This window comes from Lepidochelys kempii, chromosome 11 (genome assembly GCF_965140265.1).
Source record: "Lepidochelys kempii isolate rLepKem1 chromosome 11, rLepKem1.hap2, whole genome shotgun sequence".
Lineage (NCBI taxonomy): Eukaryota > Metazoa > Chordata > Testudines > Cheloniidae > Lepidochelys > Lepidochelys kempii.
In genome coordinates this window covers 22,501-45,836 of record NC_133266.1, presented here as the reverse complement: position 1 = coordinate 45,836, position 23,336 = coordinate 22,501, and the positions used below count along the sequence as shown (strand labels likewise).

At 48.1% G+C, this 23,336-nt stretch overlaps 1 protein-coding gene across 1 annotated transcript in view; it reads left to right on the top strand.

Annotated features, from left to right (window-relative positions):
* LOC140895349 (unconventional myosin-X-like) overlaps positions 1–23,336 on the top strand; it is a 275,404-nt gene that overhangs the window by 250,800 nt on the left and 1,268 nt on the right. The window contains exons 36-41 of the mRNA XM_073304794.1: positions 246–453; positions 1,123–1,259; positions 10,089–10,212; positions 14,937–15,386; positions 16,804–16,995; positions 22,826–23,336. The exon at positions 22,826–23,336 is cut by the window's right edge and continues 1,268 nt beyond it. Of these exons, the coding sequence (XP_073160895.1) occupies positions 246–453; positions 1,123–1,259; positions 10,089–10,212; positions 14,937–15,386; positions 16,804–16,995; positions 22,826–22,939 (1,225 nt within the window). The 3' untranslated portion in view covers positions 22,940–23,336. The remainder of the gene's footprint in view (positions 1–245; positions 454–1,122; positions 1,260–10,088; positions 10,213–14,936; positions 15,387–16,803; positions 16,996–22,825) is intronic.

The following is a 23,336-nucleotide window of genomic DNA, read 5'->3' as shown; positions in this document are numbered from 1 at the left end:
GGCTTGTGGATCCCATTGTTTTTCCATGAATTTTCTAGGCACTGAAAAGTTAGACATCGTGACGCTGAGCATTGCAAGGCCTAAGTCCTTTGGTGGATCTGGGCCTTTTTTCGTATGGCTGTACTTGGCAACACATTTCTATGGGATTCTGTGCTTATGGTACTCCATGCTATGTAGAACTCTACCTGCACTTGGACATGTTCTGTTCACCGTGTAACAGCTTTTCCGCTTTTCTTTACAATTAGAGTAAGAGACCTCTTCCCAGGCACGGAAATAGACAGGTATGCTCAGTTCATCAGTGATTCCCTGAAGAGAACCAAGACCAGGGAGTTTGTGCCCTCCCAGGAGGAAATACTGGCTCTCATCACTCGTGAAGAAATGACCACAACTGTGTACTGCCATGGCGGTGGCTCCTGTAAAATCACCATCAACTCCCACACCAGTGCAGGAGAGGTAATAGCATAGGTCGTATTAATGGGCACAGGGAGGTAATAGGAGGTGATGGTAGTGGGCACAGGGTTGTCTGAGATTTGTCTGGATAATAAGCTTTTTGAGGGGGAGTCCTTGCTGCCACTCAAAGCCAGTTCTCAACTGCTACGGTGATGAGCGACATAAAGAACCTACAGAGAGAGAACTGTTGTTTGAGTGTTCAGAAACACCATCCGGAAGTTCCAAACCACTGAAACAAACTCCCAGGGAAAGTGGTGGATTCTCCATCTCTTAATGGCTTCAGATCCAGACTGGAGATCTCTCTGGAAGTTGTGCTTTAGTCAAACTCAAGTTATTGGGCTCAATACAGAGGTAACGGTGAAATTCTCAGGCCTGTGATATACAGGAGGTCAGACTAGATAATGTAATGGTTCCTTCGGGCTTTAAATCTATGAATCTATGAAAAGAAATAATTTAACAGAATCCTGCTTGCCACCTCTGAGATGAGACCTTTGGGCTCTTACTCGGTGAAGCAACCCTGACATTCTCCTGCACGTGGTCAGATGGATTTGGAGCTCTAATGGGAGGAAGTGCCTTTGGGGCTCCCTCTTCCTATTTTAAAGGCTGACTCCTGTGTGAGTGGTAATACCCAACATTGTACAGTTCAAGGTGTCTGATCTCTCTCCCCTGCAGGTGGTTGAGAAGCTGATCCGAGGGCTCGCCATGGAGGACAGTCGTAATATGTTTGCCCTTTTTGAACGCAATCAACATGTGGACAGGGCTATTGAGAGTCGTGTAATTGTTGCTGACATCCTTGCCAAGTTTGAGAGGTAAGAGAACATTTCAGAGGATCCTCATACTGATGACTCTTGACTGAATGGGTATAACATTAGCTCTGAAATTCCCTGGTTAAGTGAGTGACCCGCATGCTGCTTGATAGCATGTTTATGTACCATGAGCGCAGGGCAAACACCCTGTCAGCTCCTTCAACCACTAGGCCCCCATAAGTTCTAGCCCTTGGTAGGTTACATGTAATAAATCATGCACACATTTGTTGTAGTGATAAAAAATAATTCATTAGATTCCAAGGCCAGAATAGATCACTGTGATCATCTAGTCTGACCTCCTCTATAGCGGAGGCCAGAGACCTTCCCAAAAATAATTCCTAGAGCAGATCTTTTAGAAAAACATCCTATCTTGATTTTAAAATTGTCTGTTTGTTAAACTCAATAGATTGAGCTTCTTGTGTCTGTCAGTATAAAGCATGTTTTCTAATTCTTTAATCATTCTTGGGACTCTTCTCTGAACTCATTTCGAATTTATCAACATCCTTCTTGAATTGTGGGCACCAGAACTGGACACAGTATTCCAGCAGCAGTCTCACCAGTGCCAAATAATGAGGTAAAATAACCTCTCTGCTCCTACTCAAGATTCCCCTGTTTATGCATATAAGGATCATGTTAGCTCTTTTGGCCACAGCATCGCAGTGGTAGTTCCTGTTCAACTTGATTATCCATCACAATCCCCAAATCTTTTTTCAGAGTCCTTGCTTCCCAGGATAGAGCCCCCAATCCTGTAAGTATGGCCTACAGTCTTTGTTCCTAGATGCATACAGTAACATTTAGCCCTATTAAAATGCATATTATTTGGTTGTGCCCAGCTTACCAAGTGATCCAGATTGCTCTGTATCAGTGACCTGTCTCTTCACTATTTAGCACTCCCTCTATTTTTGTTCATCTGCAAACTTTATCAGTGATGATTTTATGTGTTCTTCCAGGTCACTGATAAAAAATGTTAAATAGCATAGGGCCAAGAACTGATCCCTGCGGCACCGCACTAGAAACACACCCATTCAATTATAATTCCCCATTTACAATGACATTTTGAGACCTTATCAGTTAACTAGCATTTAATCCATTGATGTGTGCCATGTTAATTTTATATCTTTCTAGTTTTTTAATCAAAATGTTATGTGGTACCAAGTCAAATGCCTTACAAAAGTTTAAGTATATTACATCAACATTGTTACCATTATCATCCAAACTTGTAATCTCATAAAAAAAAAAAGATATCCGGTTAGTCTGACAGGACCACTTTTTCATAAAATCATGTTGATTGGGATAAATAACATTGCCCTCCCTTAATTCTTTATTAATCAAGTCCCATAGCAGCTACTCTATGCTCTTGCCTGGCATCAGTGTCAAACTGACAGGCTATAATTACCCAGGTCATCCTGTTTACTCTCTTTTAATAGTGACACAACATTAGCTTTCTTGTGGTCTTCTGGAACTCTCCAGTGTTCCGTGACTTACTGAAAATCAACATTAATGGTCCAGCAACTCCTTTGCCAGCTCTTTTAAAACTCTTGGATGCAAGTTATCTGGACCTCCTGATTTATAAATGTCTAACTTTAGTAGCTGGTGTTTAACATCCTCCTGAGTTACAGTTGGGGCGGAAAGAGTGTTATCACATGTGCCGACATCATCCGATTTTTTCCTAAATACAGAACAGAAATATTTATTGAACACTTTTACCTTTTCTGTATTATTATTGATAATTCTACCATTTCCATCTAGTAATGAATCAATAACATTGTTATGATTCTTTTTGTTCCTAATATATTTTTAAAACTCCTTGTCATAGAATCATAGGAAGAGACCTTGAAAGGTCATGTAGTCCAGTCCCCTGCACTCATGGCAGGACTACGTATTATCTAGACCATTCCTGACAGGTTTGTCTTACCTGCTTTTAAAAATCTCCAATGATGGAGATTCCACAACCTCCCTAGGTAATTTATTTCTGTGCTTAACCACCCTGACAGGAGGTTTTTCCTAATGTCCATCCTAAACCTCCCTTGCTGCAATTTAAGCCCACTGCTTCTTGTCCTATCCTCAGAGGTTAAGAAAAACAATTTTTCTCCTTCCTCCTTTTAACAACCTTTTGCATACTTGAAAACTGTTATCGTGTCCCCCCTCAGTCTTCTCTTTTCCAGACTAAACAAACCCAATTTTTTCAATCTTCCCTCATAGGTTATGTTTTCTAACCTGTAATCATTTTTGTCGCTCTTCTCTGGAGTCTCCAATTTATCCACATCCTACCTGAAATGTGCGGTCCAGAACTGGACACAATACTCCAGTTGAAGCCTAATCAGCACAGAGTAGAGTGGAAGAATTACTTTTTGTGTCTTGCTTACAACACTCCTGCTAATACATCCCACAATGATCTTCGCTTTTTTTGCAACAGCATTACACTGTTGACTCATACTTAGCTTGTGGTCCACTATGACCCTCAGATCCCTTTCCGCAGTACTCCTTCCTAGGCAGTCATTTCCCATTTTGTATGTGTGCAACTGATTGTTCCTTCCTAAGTGGAGAACTTTGCAGTTGTCCATATTGAATTTCATCCTATTTACTTCAGACCATTTCTTCAGTTTGTCCAGATCATTTTGAATTTTGGCCACTGTAGACAGGATACTGTGCTGGATGGACATTTGGTGTGACCCAGTATGGCCATTCTTATGTTCTTATGAGTTTTAATCCTATCCTCCAAAGCACTTGCAACTCCATCCAGCTTGGTATCATCTGCAAACTTTATAAGTGAACGCTGCATGCTATTATCTAAATCATTGATGAAAATATTGAACAGAACCAGACCCAGAACTGAACCCTGCGGGACCCCACTCATTATGTCCTTCCAGCATGACTGTGAACCACTGGTAACTAATCTCTGGGAACGGTTTTCCAACCAGTTTTGCACCTACCTTATAGTAGCTCTATTTGTCCTTACCTCTGCTGACCAGTCCCTTTGCTTCCCTTATCAATTTTTTACAATTCTACAATTATGATTAATATTCATTACTGTCAACTTCCTCTTTCTTCCATTTGTTATATATTACTTTTATTTTTATATAGCTGCCTTCACTTCCCCTCTAAAGCAGGCCAGTTTTTTAACCATTATGGCCTTTTTCCTTGATTGTGGGCATCTAGTAAAATGTTCTTAAACAATTCCCAATTATCATTTATATTTTTCTGATTAAATTCTTCCTCCCAGCTGATCTGGCTCAGAATTGTTTTTAGCTTTGTGAAATTGGCCCTTTTAAAGCACCAAGTATGTATAAAATATTAGTGGTCTGGACTTTATTGTGTTTGTACGTTATAAATATGATCGAGTCATGATCAGTGGTACCTAAGCTACCATTTATTTTTCATTTGGTTATCAGTTGCTGTTTATCTGTCACAACAAGGTCTAGTACAGAATCCCCCATGTTGAATGCAACACTTTTTGAGTTAGAAATTGTTGTATATGATATTTAGAAATTTCAAGGATATGCATGAGGCCTCTGGCATATGTCATTCAAATTGAAGTACCTCATGATCATGCAATTTCACTACACATTATAAATAGGTGTGTAAGGAGTCAGTCGTCCTGTTCCCTAGTGTGATTGGGTGGTCTGCAGCAGACACCAACCAATACCCAATCTTGTGCTTTGTCTACTAGGACGTTAATCCATAAGCATTCAAGATAATTTTCTTCTGAGTTTTCAATGATTCAGAAATAAGTAATGCCATTTTGGACATAGAGTGCCACTCCCCTGCCTCTTTTGCCCACTTGGTCCTTCCTAAATAGTTTATAACCATTGGTTTTAACACTCCAATCCCACCTGGTTTCAGTAATTCCTTATTAGGTTAGGACTCTCAGAAAAAACTCTAAATGGTTAGTAATAGAAAGTGCGGAGTAATCCCTAACCAAATCATAGAATATCAGGGTTGGAAGGGACCTCAGGAGGTCATCTAGTCCAACCCTCTGCTCAAAGCAGGACCAATCCCCAACTAAATCATCCCAGCCAGGGCTCTGTCAAGCCTGACCTTAAAAACCTCTAAGGAAGGAGATTCCACCACCTCCCTAGGTAACCCATTCCAGTGCTTCACCACCCTCCTAGAGAAAAAGTTTTCCTAATATCCAACCTAAACCTCCCCCACTGCAACTCGAGACCATTACTCCTTGTTCTGTCATCTGGTACCACTGAGAACAGTCTAGATCCATCCTCTTTGGAACCCCCTTTCAGGTAGTTGAAAGCAGCTATCAAATCCCCCTCATTCTTCTCTTCCACGGACTAAATAATCCCAGTCCCCTCAGCCTCGCCTCATAAATCACGTGCTCCAGCCCACTAATCATTTTTGTTGCCCTCCGCTGGACGTTTTCCAATTTTTCCACATTCTTCTTGTAGTGTGGGGCCCAAAACTGGACACGGTACTCCAGATGAGGCCTCACCCCAATAGAGGGGAATGATCACGTCCCTCAATCTGCTGGCAATGTCCCTACTTATACATCCCAAAATGCCATTGGGCCTTCTTGGCAACGAGGGCACACTGTTGATTCCTATCCAGCTTCTCGTCCACTGTAACCCCTTGGTCCTTTTCTGCAGAACTACTGCCTAGCCATTCGGTCCCTAGTCTGTAGCAGTGCATGGGATTCTTCCGTCCTAAGTGCAGGACTCCGCACTTGTCCTTGTTGAACCTCATCAGATTTCTTTTGGCCCAATCCTCTAATTTGTCTAGGGCTCTTTGTATCCTATCCCTACCCTCCAGCGTACCTACCACTCATCCCATTTTAGTGTCATCTGCAAACTTGCTGAGGGTGCAATCCACACCATCCTCCAGATCATTAATGAAGATATTGAACAAAACCGGCCCCAGGATCGAACCTTGTGGCACTCCGCTTGATACCGGCTCCCAACTAGACATGGAGCCATTGATCATTGTCTGTTGAGCCTGAAGATCTAGCCAGCTTTCTATCCACCTTATAGTCCATTCATCCAGCCCATATTTCTTTAACTTGCTGGCAAGAATACTGTGGGAAACTGTATCAAAAGCTTTGCTAAAGTCAAGGAACAACACATCCACTGGAGTACATCTCAGTACGCTGCAAACCCAAGGGACGTGGTCTCCGGAGGAGATGGCTTTACATATAAATGCCAGGGAGCTCAGGGCCATCCGCCTATCCTGCCAGGTCTTCCTGCCACAGTTGTCCAGTCAAGTAGTGCAGGTGTTGACGGACAACATGGCCTTGATGTTCTGTGTCAACAGGCAGGGGGGTGATCGCTCATCGTCGTCCCTCCTGTCAGGAAGCATTTCACCTGTTGGACTTTTGTGTCCACCACACAATTCACCTGGAGACTTTGCATCTCCCAGGCATCCGGAAAACGCTGGCAGATCATCTCAACTTTTTCTCTCACCACGAGTAGTCACTCCACCCAGAGGTCGCCCGGATGGTCTTCCAGAAGTGGACCTGTTCACCACCAGACAGAATAGGAAGTGTCATCAGTTCTGCTCTCTCCAAAGCCTTGAAAGGGGCACCCTCTCTGATGCCTTTCTCCTGTCATGGACGGGGGACTTGATGTATGTGTTCCTGCAGATCACCAGGGACCTGTCAAAAATCAACAGGGACAAAGTGTGAGTCATTATGACTGCCCTGGCGTGGCCTCGCAAGCACTGGTTCGACACACTTATGGACCTGGCCATGGCTGCACCGTGGCCACTGCCGAGCCGCCCGGACCTGCTCTCACAGGACAGCGGTCAGCTCCTGCACCCAAACCTTCTCTCTTTTTGCCTCTCAGCTTGGCTGCTGTCTGGCTGAACCCAGAGGAACAGGCCTGCTCTAGCCAGGTACGGCAAATACCACACAATCATATTATAAGGATGAACATGGTGGTGTAGGGTGTTCCCACGAGGTACAGAACGTCACAGACTCCCAGAGGGAGGTGTTTCTGCATGCTAGCTTTTTCTTTTATCTATAAGAAGTGGATGACAGGATTACTGGGACAGGTTAACTTTTGTGTGTAATGTGGGTGGATAATATTGGTCAAGCTCGCTGAACCTGAAAAGTGATACTGTACATAAGTACTAAGCATTACTATGATCCCTGCTAATCAGGTATTTGTAGTTATAAATAGCTATTTAGACACCTACCTGACCATTTGCACAAGAGGTGCCTGTGGTAATTGCACCCCAAAGCAGCATGTGCAAGCGCACTTCCCCTTAAACTATTATTTGATAGAATGGTTGTTGGCTTCAACCTGGTATAGGTCAGTAGTGATTTAGGGTGCTCAGTCCAGTGTATGATGGACGAATGTCCACATCACAACCAGAATTAATAATTGTTCCCTTGTTATCCATCACAAAAGAGAGGTTAAAGACTTGAGTGGACACTTACCCCTCGTGGTGGTCCCTCCAAGACAGGAGTAAGGCATACAAGCAGAGGGTGATATGGAGGAAGATGACATAACCATTGTCTGTTTTATACCTGTTTTGCAGATACAGATAAGATTTTGTTCACCAGGGCTATCAAACAAGCACCTTTCACTAGCACAAAATTATCTTAAAAGAAATAAAAAACTTAAAAATTAAGAATATTCTGTGACATGGCATGGCTCCACCTTGTTTCTTTACCTGGAATCGTCATTCTAAGAACATGATTAAGTTCTAATGCACTTTATATCCTCACAGATTTCTGAGTCAATATCCCACATGAGGAGGCAGCTACAGGAAGGTCCATTACACTCATGGACTGTCCTGGTAAATCAATCATAGAATCATAGAATATCAGGGTTGGAAGGGACCCCTGAAGGTCATCTAGTCCAACCCCCTGCTCGAAGCAGGACCAATTCCCAGTTAAATCATCCCAGCCAGGGCTTTGTCAAGCCTAACCTTAAAAACCTCTAAGGAAGGAGATTCTACCACCTCCCTAGGTAACGCATTCCAGTGTTTCACCACCCTCTTAGTGAAAAAGTTTTTCCTAATATCCAATCTAAACCTCCCCCACTGCAACTTGAGACCATTACTCCTCGTTCTGTCATCTGCTACCATTGAGAACAGTCTAGAGCCATCCTCTTTGGAACCCCCTTTCAGGTAGTTGAAAGCAGCTATCAAATCCCCCCTCATTCTTCTCTTCTGCAGGCTAAACAATCCCAGCTCCCTCAGCCTCTCCTCATAAGTCATGTGTTCCAGACCCCTAATCATTTTTGTTGCCCTTCGCTGGACTCTCTCCAATTTATCCACATCCTTCTTGTAGTGTGGGGCCCAAAACTGGACACAGTACTCCAGATGAGGCCTCACCAATGTTGAATAGAGGGGAACGATCACGTCCCTCGATCTACTCGCTATGCCCCTACTTATACATCCCAAAATGCCATTGGCGTTCTTGGCAACAAGGGCACACTGCTGACTCATATCCAGCTTCTCGTCCACTGTCACCCCTGCAGAAGTTTTCTGCAGAACTGCTGCCTAGCCATTCGGTCCCTAGTCTGTAGCGGTGCATTGGATTCTTCCGTCCTAAGTGCAGGACCCTGCACTTATCCTTATTGAACCTCATCAGATTTCTTTTGGCCCAATCCTCCAATTTGTCTAGGTCCTTCTGTATCCTATCCCTCCCCTCCAGCGTATCTACCACTCCTCCCAGTTTAGTATCATCCGCAAATTTGCTGAGAGTGCAATCCACACCATCCTCCAGATCATTTATGAAGATATTGAACAAAACCAGCCCCAGGACCGACCCTTGGGGCACTCCACTTGATACCGGCTGCCAACTAGATATGGAGCCATTGATCACTACCCGTTGAGCCCGACAATCTAGCCAGCTTTCTACCCACCTTATAGTGCATTCATCCAGCCCATACTTCCTTAACTTGATGACAAGAATACTGTGGGAGACCGTGTCAAAAGCTTTGCTAAAGTCAAGAAACAATACATCCACTGCTTTCCCTTCATCCACAGAACCAGTAATCTCATCATAAAAGGCGATTAGATTAGTCAGGCATGACCTTCCCTTGGTGAATCCATGCTGGCTGTTCCTGATCACTTTCCTCTCATGCAAGTGCTTCAGGATTGATTCTTTGAGGACCTGCTCCATGATTTTTCCAGGGACTGAGGTGAGGCTGACTGGCCTGTAGTTCCCAGGATCCTCCTTCTTCCCTTTTTTAAAGATTGGCACTACATTAGCCTTTTTCCAGTCATCCGGGACTTCCCCCGTTCGCCACGAGTTTTCAAAGATAATGGCCAGTGGCTCTGCAATCACAGCCGCCAATTCCTTCAGCACTCTCGGATGCAACTCGTCCGGCCCCATGGACTTGTGCACGTCCAGCTTTTCTAAATAGTCCCTAACCACCTCTGTCTCCACAGAGGGCTGGCCATCTCTTCCCCATTTTGTGATGCCCAGCGTAGCAGTCTGGGAGCTGACCTTGTTAGTGAAGACAGAGGCAAAAAAAGCATTGAGTACATTAGCTTTTTCCACATCCTCTGTCACTAGGTTGCCTCCCTCATTCAGTAAGGGGCCCACACTTTCCTTGGCTTTCTTCTTGTTGCCAACATACCTGAAGAAACCCTTCTTGTTACTCTTAACATCTCTGGCTAGCTGCAGCTCCAGGTGCGATTTGGCCCTCCTGATATCATTCCTACATGCCCGAGCAATATTTTTATACTCTTCCCTGGTCATATGTCCAACCTTACACTTCTTGTAAGCTTCTTTTTTATGTTTAAGATCCGCTAGAATCAAGAAGTTGTTTGTTCTCTCCTGGCAATAGCCTTGCATTATACAGTGGGATTGAGGATGACTCATTATCAGGATGCTCTGCAGTTTCTTCCCTTCTCTCATCTGCTTTACAGATTGGCTGGCTCCGAGGAAGAGGAGGAGGAAGGACAGTGGCAGCTGTATTTTAAACTCTATTGCTTCTTGGATATTGAGAATGTTCCCAGAGAGGGGGTGGAATTTGCCTTCATGTTTGAGCAGGTAAGATGTGTGAGGGGGAGGGGATTTCTAAGGATGCATGGTCAGGCAGCTATAAGTAGAGAAGAGGGGAGTTTACATTCATGTCAAGTGTGGGCAAGGCTGGGGAGAGGAGAGTTCATGCCTTTCTGGCAAGCAATTGGGTCACATTGTTGGGAGAAGAGGAAGTTTCCTTTCATGATTGTGTAGCTAGGGATAGAAGGTAGGAAGGGAGCCTGCTGCCTTAGTTCATTGGCTGGGCTGCACTGTATAGAGGTACAGATCAGCTTTTCTGGAACAGAGCAGTAGTACTAGGAAGTAAAGAGGAGAAAAGAGGTAGGAAGAAAAGAAAGGAGAATGATGCCACCAATTCCTGTCCTTAGTCAGATTCTTGTCTTGTAAGTCAAACTTCTCTCTAGCAAAATAATGAAATAAAGTCGATGAGGACAACAGAACTGCAAGCCAAAAGCACAACTGGGGATTGCAAAAATTAAATGTGGCTGGACAAATGTAATTGCTTTTTTTATAAAAATATAATAAAAAAGTGAATAGACAAAGGCATACACTACTAAATCATGGGCTAGATTTTGTTACTTGTGGATACTGAGCCAGTCAGGGGATGATCTCCACAGCGTAGGGGATCACACCAACTGATCCTCCAAGGGCCATATGACCTTTTATCACTAATTATTATTATCATTAATAAAATGCACAGCAGTTTATATAAACCGGGGGTCTCAAACTCAGTTTACCTTAGGGCCAGTGCCAGTCCTCAAATCCTCCCAGAGGGCCAATAATGTCACTCATGCCGCCCAGAACCCCCCCCCCAAAACTCCGCCCCCCACCTGCCTAAGGCTCTTGGGGGGAGTTTGTGTGAGGGATGTGGTCTGAGATAGGAGATTGGGGTGCAGGGTGCAGGCTCTGGGAGGGAGTTTGGGTGCAGAAAGGGTGAGAGGTTGGGCTCTGGGAGGGAGTTTGGGTGGGGGATGTGGTCTGAGGTAGGGGATTGGGGTGCAGGGTGCAGGCTCTGGGAGGGAGTTTGGGTGCAGAAAGGGTGAGAGGTTGGGCTCTGGGAGGGAGTTTGGGTGGGGGAGAGGGTCTGGGGTGCAGACTCTGGAATGGAGTTTGGGTGCTGGGTGCAGGCTCTGGGCTGGGGCACGAGGTGGAAGTGTAGGCTCTGGGAGGGAGTTTGGGGGTGGGAGGGGTGTGTGGGAAGGGGGAGGGGTGCAGGCTCTGGGAGTGGGGCGCGGCGCTTACCTGGGGCTCCAAGGTAGGGCAGCCTCTGTGCGCTGCTGCCCATTGGCTGCGGGGGGCCGGCAGCCATGTGGAACGAGCGTACAGGAAGCCACTCAACTCCACTGCGCTGCCAGTGAGCGGGGCCCCGAGCTATTTTAAATCGCCTAGGGGAGGGAGCGCCCAGGGGCGGCAGGTACGGCCATGGGAGGGACCCGGCCCCAAAATTGCTGGTGCCCCATGGGCCACATTGGGGAGGTTCTCTGGCTGCAGATGTCCAGCAGACTGGAGACCCCTGGTATAAACCTTACCAAAACAAATCATTTCAATTCCTAGGTAGTGGATGACCGAAAGAAAACACATGACTGACGTTAGTCACATACAATGCACTTTAGGAAGGTGGTCAGATACTATGGTGATTAGGATAGTACACAAAATGGAATAGAATAAGGTAGTGTGAGTTGCTATAATGGCTCCCAAGTCACCTCTCCCTGTCACCAGCACGTGGAAAATGAAGTATAGTTTTTCAACTGCCATAATGGGCTGTTGAAAGCTGGTGCAGAGTAGGGCATTCTTCAGGCTGCTCTAGGTTACACCAGGGACATGCACAGTGTGAAGCAGCCCCACTGATCGGGGGTACAAAGACAGCCTTTATATGCACACCCTTATCTTGAGCTGCGTTGTGCAGTAGACAATGTACAGTGTTGTGCAGCTGTAGACTTCAGAAACCAACTGATAGTGTCTCAAAGAATCTTAAGTTGAAAAAATAATACAAATGGCTTAGATAAAACATTGTCCTGTAGATTTAAAAACTGGCTGATTGACCCAAAATGATGGAATGAGGTGAAGCACTTGTGCATCACCAAGACAGCAGCTCCCAGAGACTGACATCTTTGAATGAAGACAATGGAGCATCAGATAGTTGGCCAAGCTTGCCAGGCCATACACTCAACTTGATGGCATTTCTCTCTGTCTGTCTGTCTGTTTACATAATGTGATGACTTTTGAATGCCACATCTTAAAATGAGCCATAGATTCTTCTTCAAATGACAGTCCCTATATGTATTCCAAAATGCAGGGTGTGCATGTGCGCCATGAACCAGAGCCAGAAGTTTTCGGTAGCAGTGTCTATTGATTTGCAAGTGGGTCGTGCATTGTCTCGTGCTCCAGGCGAGGTTATAAGAGGCCCTGCGGGTGACACTCCTTCAGTTCCCTCTTACCGCCACATGGTCGGAATCGGAATCCTTGTTCCTCTGTGCTCATAGTCTGACTACGAGAATGCACTTGTCCGTTGTTGTCACAGACTCACAGGCCCTGTGCTCTCTCGGCTCCGTATGGCCCCTGTGAGTAACCCCCTTCAGCATGATAGCCCTCTGTGAGGGTTGCACACTCTCTCCAGGACTAGGCCTTTTGGCCCTGCAACCTCCTGGGACTGCACTACTGAGCCTCCAGCATGCCTGTCTCTGCCGTGGGACCCCTCAGGGAATCCACTTGCTCTGGACCCCCGGGGCCTCCACACCCAAAGGGAGCAATGCCACCCCGATCTCTAGACTGCAGTGACTCTCAGCCAGTGTAAATCAGAAGAGTTTATTGAATGTCTGAACCCAGCACAGGAAGTTCTCAAGGCCCTCGGGTCTAGAAAGTCTCAGCACCGTCCATCTGGGTCTGTCCCGTCCCGATGGGCTCTTTGTCCCCAGTCCAGCAGCCCCCTCCTTCCAGCCAATCATCAGCTTCCCCAACAGTCCCTCCTCCATCCTTTGTCTTCAGTCCCACGTAAACAGGCCTCCTGGGCCCTCTCTCTTCCATCCTTTGGTCCCACTTTCCAGAACCAGCTGGTCAGGTGACAGACATCCTCTCCTCAGCCCTTTGTCCTCCCACTGGCCAGAACTGGCTGGGTTCCAGACTGGGGCGAGCCTCCCAGTCAACAGTTGATAGGGTACCCATTCTCCAGGCTGTAGTCTGCGCACAGCCCCTAGCTATCCCTTCCCTGTACCCTGAGCTACCCCGTCCCCACACACAGCCCCTAGCTACCCCTCTCTCTGCTCCCTGAGCTACCACCTGCCTGCACACAGCCCCTAGCTACCCCTCTCTCTCTGCCCTGAGCTACCCCCTCCCCACACACAACCCATAGCTACACCCTCCCTGCACCCGGAGCTACCCCTGCTGCATGCACACAGCCCCTAGCTAAGGAGTTCTCAAACTGGTGGTCAGGACCCCTCAGGGGGTCGCGAGTTATTACATGGGGGGTCATGAGCTGTCAGCCTCCACCTCAAACCCCAGTTTGCATCCAGCATTTATAATGGTGATAAATATATAAAAAAGCATTTTTAATTGGTAAAGGGAGTCGCATTCAGAGGCTTGCTCTGTGAAAGGGGTCACCAGTTCACTGCCCTAGCTACTCCCTGCCTGCACCCGGAGCTATCTCCTGCCCCCACACAGCCCCAGCTCCTTCCTCCCTGCACCCTGAGCTCCCCAGTGCCTGCACACAGCCCTTAGCTCGCCCCTTCCTGCACCCTGAGCTGCACCCTGAGCTACCCCCTGCCCGCACACAGCCCCAGCTCCCTGCACCCTGAGCTACCCCCTCACTGCATACAGCGCCTAGCTATCCCTTCCCTGTACCCTGAGCTACCCCTCTACCTCTACACAGCCCCGAGCCCACCTGCCTGCACCCTACGCTACACGCCTGGCTATCCCCACCTGCCTCCTGAGCTACCCTCCTGCCCACACACAGCCCCTAGCTACCACCTGACTGTACCCCGAACTACACCTCTCACTGCATATAGTGCGTGAGTATAGTGCGTAGGGTATTTGGAGTAGGTGGCTTGGTGTGTATAGAAGGGAAGTTTGTGAGAGTCAGGTAGTTATGTTTGCGGTGCTTGGTATGGTGGTGGTAACAGATGTGTGCCTATGGTAGAGGAGCAGAGGGTACGTTTTGCTGGGTGGCTTAACTTTCGTATCTTCGCTTTTTGTGTGGTAGTGTTGGCTATATTATGTATGTAGCATCCCCACCTGCCTCTCAGCAGTTCTTTGGGATATCCTTTATGGTGTGTTTGAAAACTTCCCAGCCTTCTTCCCACTGGTAGATTTTAATATTTCTGTGTTGCTCACTGTATTTTGTATTTCTGAATTCACCAAAACTTGCTTTTCAGAAATCTCTTGCTCTTCTACTGCTTTATTCTGTGACCTAGTTGTTTGTCATGCCAAGTACAAGTAGCTGGTAGTCACTGGTTCTGAGCTTCCCTGTTTCTCTCTTTCATCTAACAGGATTTCCCAACAAAATAAACAGGAAAGGGCTGAAAGAGCAAAGGAGGGAGGCATTATGTTTAATTTCTTTTAATTCGTTCTGATTTCATTTGTCCTCCTTATAGTAACTGCTAGTCAGATATCCTGACTCTATGCACTTCTGTACTGGGATTGGCTAGGTGCTGGGGCAGATATCACAAGGTTGAGCACCGTAAATGGACAGATAAGGCATAAATTATGGAGGGTTTTTTTTGTTTGTTTAACATTTACAGGCTCATGAAAGTCTTATTGATGGGCACTTTCCTGCCCCAGAGGAGACACTGCAGCACCTGGCAGCCCTAAGGCTGCAGTACCTTCATGGAGACTATTCCAAAATCACCTGGACCCTCGATGGCATTTACCCAGTGAACAGACTAAAATCCAAAATCCTGCAATCAACAAAGAGCAGTGGCATGACCAGTCATGCTCTGGAGAGGAGACGGACCAGCTTTCTGGAAGGAACTTTGAAACGTGGCTTCAAGACAGGCTCAGTAAAAAAGCAGAAGGTGGAAGAAGAGCAGATGATGGAAATGTGGGTGAAGGAGGAGCTCTCTGCTGCTCGGGCCAGCATAGTGCAGAAATGGAACAAGTTGCAGGGACTGTCTCAGCACCAGGCCATGGTGAAATACATGTCCGTTGTAAAGGAATGGCCAGGCTATGGCTCAACACTCTTTGATGTTGAGGTGAGAGGTATATAAACTCAGATAACAACTACTGTCCAAGCAGGCATTATTCTTGGGGATGAAAAATGTTGCATTTTACACTGGACAGCATAGAGAAACTCTTGTTAACATGCTACATTCCGCCTGACTGCACTGAGTGTGATTCCGCCATCAGAGCAGCACCACATACCTAGTCAGGCAAAGTGGAGAGTACTGAGTAAACACTCCAGTTAGTCTAGATGCGTGTTCTGCTGGGTGGGAAGGGAGACATGGACGTTCCCACTTTGAAAGAGAGAGAAAAAACTTAGGACCTTCCCTGGCCTGTGAAGATGGTGGTGTGAGAAAGGAAGGTACAAAACAGGAAGGGAGATGATTTTCCATCACCTGTTGTGAAAAAAGCCCCAGTCCTTTCTAGCAGGAGACACTCCAAAGAAGGCAGTGAAATAAATAATACAGGCAATGGTGCATTACATTACTCAGCATATTTACCTCAGTAAAATAACTGTTTATGAATATTAACACATTTCTTTTAAGCTGCTCTAGAATTTTCATTTTGCCACAGACTTTAGGACAGCAGTGCCACAGAAACCCGGGAATCTTGAGCAACATTTCAGTGCAGTGTCACATACATGTGAAGCCCTGAAAATTGGGGTAGGAGCTTTGGCTGTGAGGATCTTGCAGCTGGCCTACTCCAAGCTATTCCCTGTTTCTCACAGCAGAAGGCACTGAATGAGATAGGTGAGAGAACTGCGTGTGGAGAACCTCACGGCTCATTCCTAAACCTTCCCAGCAGGAGGTGCTGTAGGATTCTCCTGCAGAAGTCCCATTTCTCCTATGGAGGAGGAGTACTGTGGTGTCCAGAGGGAGCAAGAGCTCTCAGGCCCTGCTATGTTTCATTTTTTTTTAAAATGCATTTTTAACTCTTTCTTAAACCAGTAAGATATCTGTCTCGTAGGGTTACAGAATTAGAAGGAAAGATGAGTGAGTACAGAAGGACTGCTCAGACATATTCTGCACTGTTTATTCCAAAACCCTCTGCTCAACTGTTTGACTCAGGATATGTCTACACTTTGAACGGGGGGTGCAATTCCCAGCTCAAGGAGACGTACCCACACTAGCTCTGAGCTAGTGTGCCAAAAATAGTAGTGCTGCTGTGGAGGTGTGAGGGCCTAGCTGCCCTTTGTACATGCCGACCATCCCGGATGGGTACGTACATGGGGTGGCTAGCCCCTCCCTCTGTCTGCACTGCCATGCCTACACTGCTGTTTTTAGCTTGCCAGCTCAATCACAGCTAGTGTGGGTATGTCTCCAGAAACTGGGAATTACACCCAGAATTCAAAGTGTAGACATGCCCTCAGACCTGCAATGCAGGAGTGTCCCCAGGTTTTCTTTCCCATTTGGAGCACTTCTGTTAATCTGAGTTTTTTGTTCTCAACAGTGTAAGGAGGGTGGATTTCCGAATGATCTCTGGCTTGGAGTCAGTACAGAGAATGTGTCTGTATACAAACGGGGAGATCCTAAATCACTGGAAACTTTCCAGTATGAGCACATTGTTTTCTTTGGAGCTCCACAACCCAATACCTTCAAAATTACAGTGGATGAGCGAGAGATGTTCTTTGAAACCTCCCAGGTATGTGTAACAGGATGTCCCTGCTGTGTATACAGTGTAACTATCCGAGTTCCATTATTACTGTGATTTACTAGAACCGAACAAAGATTTGAACTTTGCAAGTGAGAGCTGCCTTATTAAAAAACTCTTCCTGTAGAAACTGGGCAGGAGAGGAGGAGGGTTTGATTTCCTTTCAACCATGTCACTGCCTAACATAGAAAGAAAAAACATGCTGAACCTCATTTAACATGCAAAACACTTTGTTAATGTGGAGTTTATGGTTTTGGGTGTTCCTTGATCCCCCATGCTTCTCATGCCCTTCCAGAATGTGAAAAGCGAGTTAAAACAACTCACATGGGAAAATAATACAGAGTTACGGTGACCATACATCATCTCTACAAGACTATTAGTGCAGTAGTAACCAATAGAACATGAACTGTAGAAATGCAGCAGTAAGGTGACACTTCCTTTCCAACAGAATCATATGACCTTAATTCTGCTCCCTTGAATCCCTGCCCTGAGTGGTCCCTCAGGGAAATCAGTGTCTCAGACCTCTGTAAGCCATTTGTAGCACAAGGTGGAGCATGAAGACAGATACATTTTCGGGAAACTGAAGAGAAGTTTAACGTTTTTAAAATCCTTGGATTTCTGCTTTCCAGAATTTTTCAGGCAAATCAAAGTACCACATTCCTCCTTTAACTTTTATGTTGAATGGGATATAATACTCACCACCTGCAAGGAATCTGAGTAGTAATGATGCTGGCACAAACCACAGTGAGATCTGTGAGACCATATAAATTGGAGTTGGGATAAGTGTAAATCTCAGATTCTTCAGGCTATGATCCATGTGGATTCACTGCTATTCTTTCTGGGTGCACATGCACTCAAGATCAGATTTTTTGGCCAGCATTGTCTACTGATTCATAGATTTCAAGCCAGAAGGGACCAGTATGATCATCTAGTCTGACCTCCTGTATAACACAGGGCATAGAACTTCCACACAAAAATTACTAGAGCAGGTCTTTTGGAAAAACATCCAGCCTTGACTTTAAAATGGCGAATCCACCACAACCCTTGGTAAATTGTTCCAGTGGTTGGTTATCTTCACTTTTAAAAGTTTATGCCAGTGGTTCTCAAACTTTTTTGTACTTTCGTATAGCAAGCCTCTGAGTGTGACCCCCCCTTATAAATTAAAAACACTTTTTTCTTCTTTGAGTGATTGCTCATGTGTATTCCACAATAGGGGTGTGTGCTCACCACGTGCACCAGTGCCGGAAGTTTTCCCCCTAGTAGTACCCATAGGGGGAGCACTCCAGCGACCCCTGGAGTGCCACCTCCATGACACAGTATAAGGTGAGCTGCGTGCTTCCGCCACCCTCAGTTCCTTCTTGCCGCCAGTGAAGGTGCATCAGAACTGCTCTGCTCCAGCTTTGCTGTAGCTCATCCCCAGAACTTTTCGTTCGTTCAGTGCTAGTACCTGTAGTTAGTTAGCTGTTACAGTTAGTTCATTTAGTTCGAGTACCCGAGCCAGGGCATACCCCGCGCCCCGGGTTTTAAGTCATGTGGCTCTTGTAGGTGATCTATGCCAAGGAGTGATCCGCACACAGACTTATCAGTGATCATTGCAAGATTTGCAAGTCGTTTAAACCTCGGACTAAGAGAGAAAGAGACATTAGGCTCCGGGCCATTCTCATGGTGCTGACCCCGGCTCTGGCGCATCTCTCCAGGTCTGCACCAGGCATCGGTGCACTGCGACCTCCCGGTGCCTTCGACTAGTCGGCACTGCTCCCTATCTACGGGGCATAAGAAGGCTAAAAAAGTGCCTTCTTCGCAGCAGCACCAAGGTAAACCAGGGGCAGAGACTAGACCCATGTTGGCCCTCGATCCCCTCCAGCCTCTAGGCCTCCCACTCATGTTGAGCGTAGTTGCCCTGCTGCTTCGGACCGGGCCTCCCTGGATATCCGGATGCCTTCCACGCCAGAGGCCCTGCAGGCAGCCAGAGATGTCATGACCATGCCGGTACCAGGAGCGCTGCTGGTGTCGGCTCCCCGCTCCAGAGGCAAGCCACCGCTGGGTTCTCCACAGTTGCCCCCAGTGCAGCACTGCTCTCAGTCGCGGGAACGTTCCCAACGCCGTTCTCCGCCCAGCGACCATTCGGGGCGCAGTCCACATGGCTCGTCCTCGACTCCCACCAGACTGTCTGGTTGGGTACCGTCCGACTGGGACGTCCGGCACCACTCCACGCCACGGAGCAATTACCGACGGGACCGAGGCAGATGTCGCCAAAGGTCCTCGTCTCACAGGGGTTACCACAGCCAGTCGCAGCACGGACGTCGTCGCTGTTCCCGCTCGGAATCCCACTCCAAGTCTCCGCCAAGGCACCGTCTCCGCAGCCCGAGGTGTAGATCGCCGGCACCGCGCCATCGCGGGTCTGCCCGTTAGAGCAGATCTTGGAGCGGCAGCTACAGATGGTACTGGTCCTCTGCATCAAGATCACGGTCCCTTGGGCGACGCCGCTCCCGGCACCGCCGTTCCTCCCGGTCCCGTGGCAGCAGCAGGTTGTTCATCAGCCCGGTCTCTGCTCATAGTCACCCTTCCATGGGCCAGGCCAAAAAGCCGGGGCCGTCGGTGCCACAGCAGGTGCAGTGGCACTGGGCCCGGTGGCCGGCACAGTGGTACCAGTGAGCACCATGGCCTCCAACGCAGCCCCTGGTGGGGGCCTGCTTGGTAGCCGGAGCCTCAGAGGCACCGTTGGCCTCTCTCTCAAGGCCCCTGAGGAGAGGGTCAGTGAGACGTGCGTCCTCGGCACCGTGCCCGGAGTCAGACCAAGTGGTGTACCCTCCAGTGCTGGCGGATACCAGAGCACTGTACCGGCTTCCTCACCCTCCCCGGATGAGGCGATAGCGGCCCTGCCCCCCTCCGTCCCACAGGAGGACTTTAGGGCCCATCAAGAACTTTTAAAACAGGTGGCATCGAGCCTTCACCTCCAGGCAGAGGAGCTGGAGGAACCCTCAGACTCCCTGTTCAATGTACTGTCATCTTCGGCACCGGGCAGGGTGGCTTTGCCCCTCCATGAGGGGGTGGCAAGGATCTCAAATACCTTGTGGCAAACGCCAGCTTCCCTGGCCCCCATCTCAAAGAAGGCAGAACACAAGTACTTTATACTCGCCAAGGGACACGAGTGCCTCTACACCCACCCGGCGCCCAACTCCCTGGTGGTCAAGTCGGTCAACCACAGGGAGCGGCAGGGCCAACCAGCCCCCACCTAGAAAAATAAAGACTCAAGGAGGCTGGACTCTTTTGGCAGAAAGGTTTATCCATCCTTGAGTTTCCAGTTGCGGGTGGCAAACCACCAGGCTCTCCTGGGCAGATACGAATTCAACATGTGGGGTTCACTGCCCAAATTGGAGGGCTCCCTCCAGGAGCACAATTAAAAAAAAAGTTCAAGGTGCTGGTGGAGGAGGGTGCAGCGGCTGTTAGGGCGTCCCTGTAGGCGGCGTCAGATGCGGCGGACATGGCAACTTGATCCATGGTCTCGGCAGTGTCCATAAGAAGGGCGTCATGGCTCCTGCTGTCCAGTGAGGCGCAGTCGGTCATGCAGGATCTCCCAGTTGACAGCAAGGCTCTGTTTGTGGAACAAACAGATACAAAGCTGCATGGCATGAAGGACTCCCGCATGACCCTGCAGACCGTGGGTCTACATATTCCAGCTCCGGCCAAAAGTAAGTGTAAGCCGCAGCAGGCCCCTGCTTCGGCTTCCCAGCCTAAGTACGAGGCTGCCTATAAAAAGTTGAGAGACTATAAGAGGCACCCTCAGCAGCAGTCACAGCCTGCCCCGCAGCCTGGGTCCTCCAAGGGCAAGCAGGTGGGGAAAAGGCAGTTTTGATGGGATGCCAGGGGGCACCCTGACAGTTCCCGAAGGGGATCCCCCCCTCAATAGAGCTTCCCTTCTGCAATCGGTTGTGGGCTTTCCTCCTGGAGTGGTCACGACTAACCTCGGACCGCTGGGTCCTCAACATGATTTCCCAGGGCTACACGCTGCAATTTGTTTTGCCCCCGCCCAACCATCCCCCACCCCCGTTCCTTCTGGGGGATCGTTCGCAGCTCCTAGACCTGGGAGTGGTGGAAATGGTGCCCAGGGAGTTCAGAGGCAAGGGTTTCTACTCCTGCTATTTCCTTATCCAGAAGGCCAAAGGGGGACTCAGGCCCATCCTGGACCTGCGGGATCTGAACCAGTTTATGGTCAAACTCAAGTTCCGCATGGTCTCCCTGGCCTCCATCATCCCCTCCCTGGATCCAGGGAATTGGTACACCGCCCTGGATCTGCAGGACGCATATTTCCACATCCACATATTAGAGGGGCACAGACACTTCCTCCGTTTCCTGGTGGGACAGAATCACTACCAATTTACGGTCCTCCCATTTGGCCTATCCACCGCCCCAAAGGTGTTCACAAAATGTATGTCAGTGGTAGCGGCCTACCTAAGACTCCAGGGGGTCCAGATCTTTCCCTACCTGGATGATTGGCTAGTCAAGGGCAGCTCCTGGTCACAGCTGCGCGATCACATGACGCTTCTACTCTCCACGTGTGCTGCCTTGGGCCTGTTAGTAAATGACAACAAGTCCACGTTAGTCCCGGTCCAGCGCATAGAGTTTATCGGGGCGCTCCTGGACACCTCGTCAGCCACGGCCTCCCTCCCACCGGACAGATTCGAGACCCTAAAGGGGCTCATCAACACGGGCATGAAGTTCCCTGTGACAATGGCCAGAGCATGCCTCCAGCTCCTGGGTCACATGTCGGCGTGCACGTAAGTGGTCCGCCATGCCAGGCTCCGAATGAGGCCCCTCCAGCTTTGGCTGGCCTTGGAGTTCTCCCAGGCCCGGGGCAGGATGGACAAGGTCCTCATCATGCCCAACCCAGTGATTGCCACCCGTCGGTGTGGTCCACCCTGAACAACATGCTCCAAGGGGTCCCCTTCCAGGACAGGGCCCCGTTGTTGGAGCTGGTGTCCAATGCGTTGGACCTGGGTTGGGGGGCCCATGTGGGGACTGTTCAGACCAAGGGCTGTGGTCAGCCCTGGAGCTATCCCTACACACAAATGTCAAGAAACTCAGGGCGGTGTATCTGGCGTGCGTGGTCTTCCGCTCGCACTTACAGGGCAAGATGGTCAGAATGTCACATGATCAGTTCATGCCCCTCAGCCGAAAAGCAGTTGATGGCTTACCCTACACAGGCACAGCCTGCTGCAGGCAAGAACGCTAGGAAGCATCTTCGCAGCAGCAGTGGCAGCTTACCCAGAGAAGAACAGGCACCGACTTTGCTGGTGGATGCTCCAGGCCCGCTTCTTCCCATCCCCGCTGCACTCTAGGCCCATCTCTTCCCACCCCCACTCCACCTCATCTCCAGAGCACCCCACATCCCCAGATAATCCTAAGTGCCACCAAACTCAGGGAGGGAGGGGGAGAAGTGGAGACGCTTCCCCGCTCCTCCCCCTCCCTCACAGAAAGTCCTAAGCTGTTTGCCAGTGGGGGAAGCACTGGGAGGGAGGGGGAGGAGGCGGAGAAGAGGAACTTGTGCAATGCTCCCTTGTAAAATCGCTGCTCTTCCACAAAATCTTACATGCAGTGGACAGAGCAGGCAGCCAAAAGACGTTATAAGGGAGCATTGCACAACTTTAAATGAGCATGTTCCCTAATTGAGCAGCGACGTAACTTTGAAACAACGTTAAGTGAGGAGTTACTGTATCTATTGCCAGCACTTCAGGGCAGTGACTGTCTTTCTGCAAAGTGACTCGTACACCTAACTACTGTGTTTTCAATCTGCCTACCTATCCTTTCATTTTTTGTCCAGGTGGGAGAAATAATAAAGATCATGAAAGCCTACATCAACATGATTGTGAAGAAACGCTGCAGTGTCAAATCAGCTGCCAGTACGGACAGTCACACTAGCATCTGGACTAGGTGATGAGAAGGAACCCTTATTCCATTAGCCAGAGGCACTTGTCATGCGGTGGGAGTTTACAACTTGGCAGCAGGATGTGTAGCAAAGTTTTTTTTTTAAAGAACTTCACTTGATTGATTCCTACATAGAAACAAACTGAAATCACATATCACCACTTACAGTATCAAGGGATTTGCACCTCATCCTAAAGATGTTAGTTAACATCAAAAACTGTTATATTAAACATGAACAGCCGAGACTTGTATTCATCTTGGTTGTTTGAGGGACACTATCTTAAAAAAACAAAGCCACAAGCTTCCTCTTATCTGTCATCTTCTGCCTTTTTCACACTTGTCTGTCACACTGTCAGAAAAATACACAAGGAACAGTTCTGCAGTAGAGGAAGTAGATTCAATAGCTT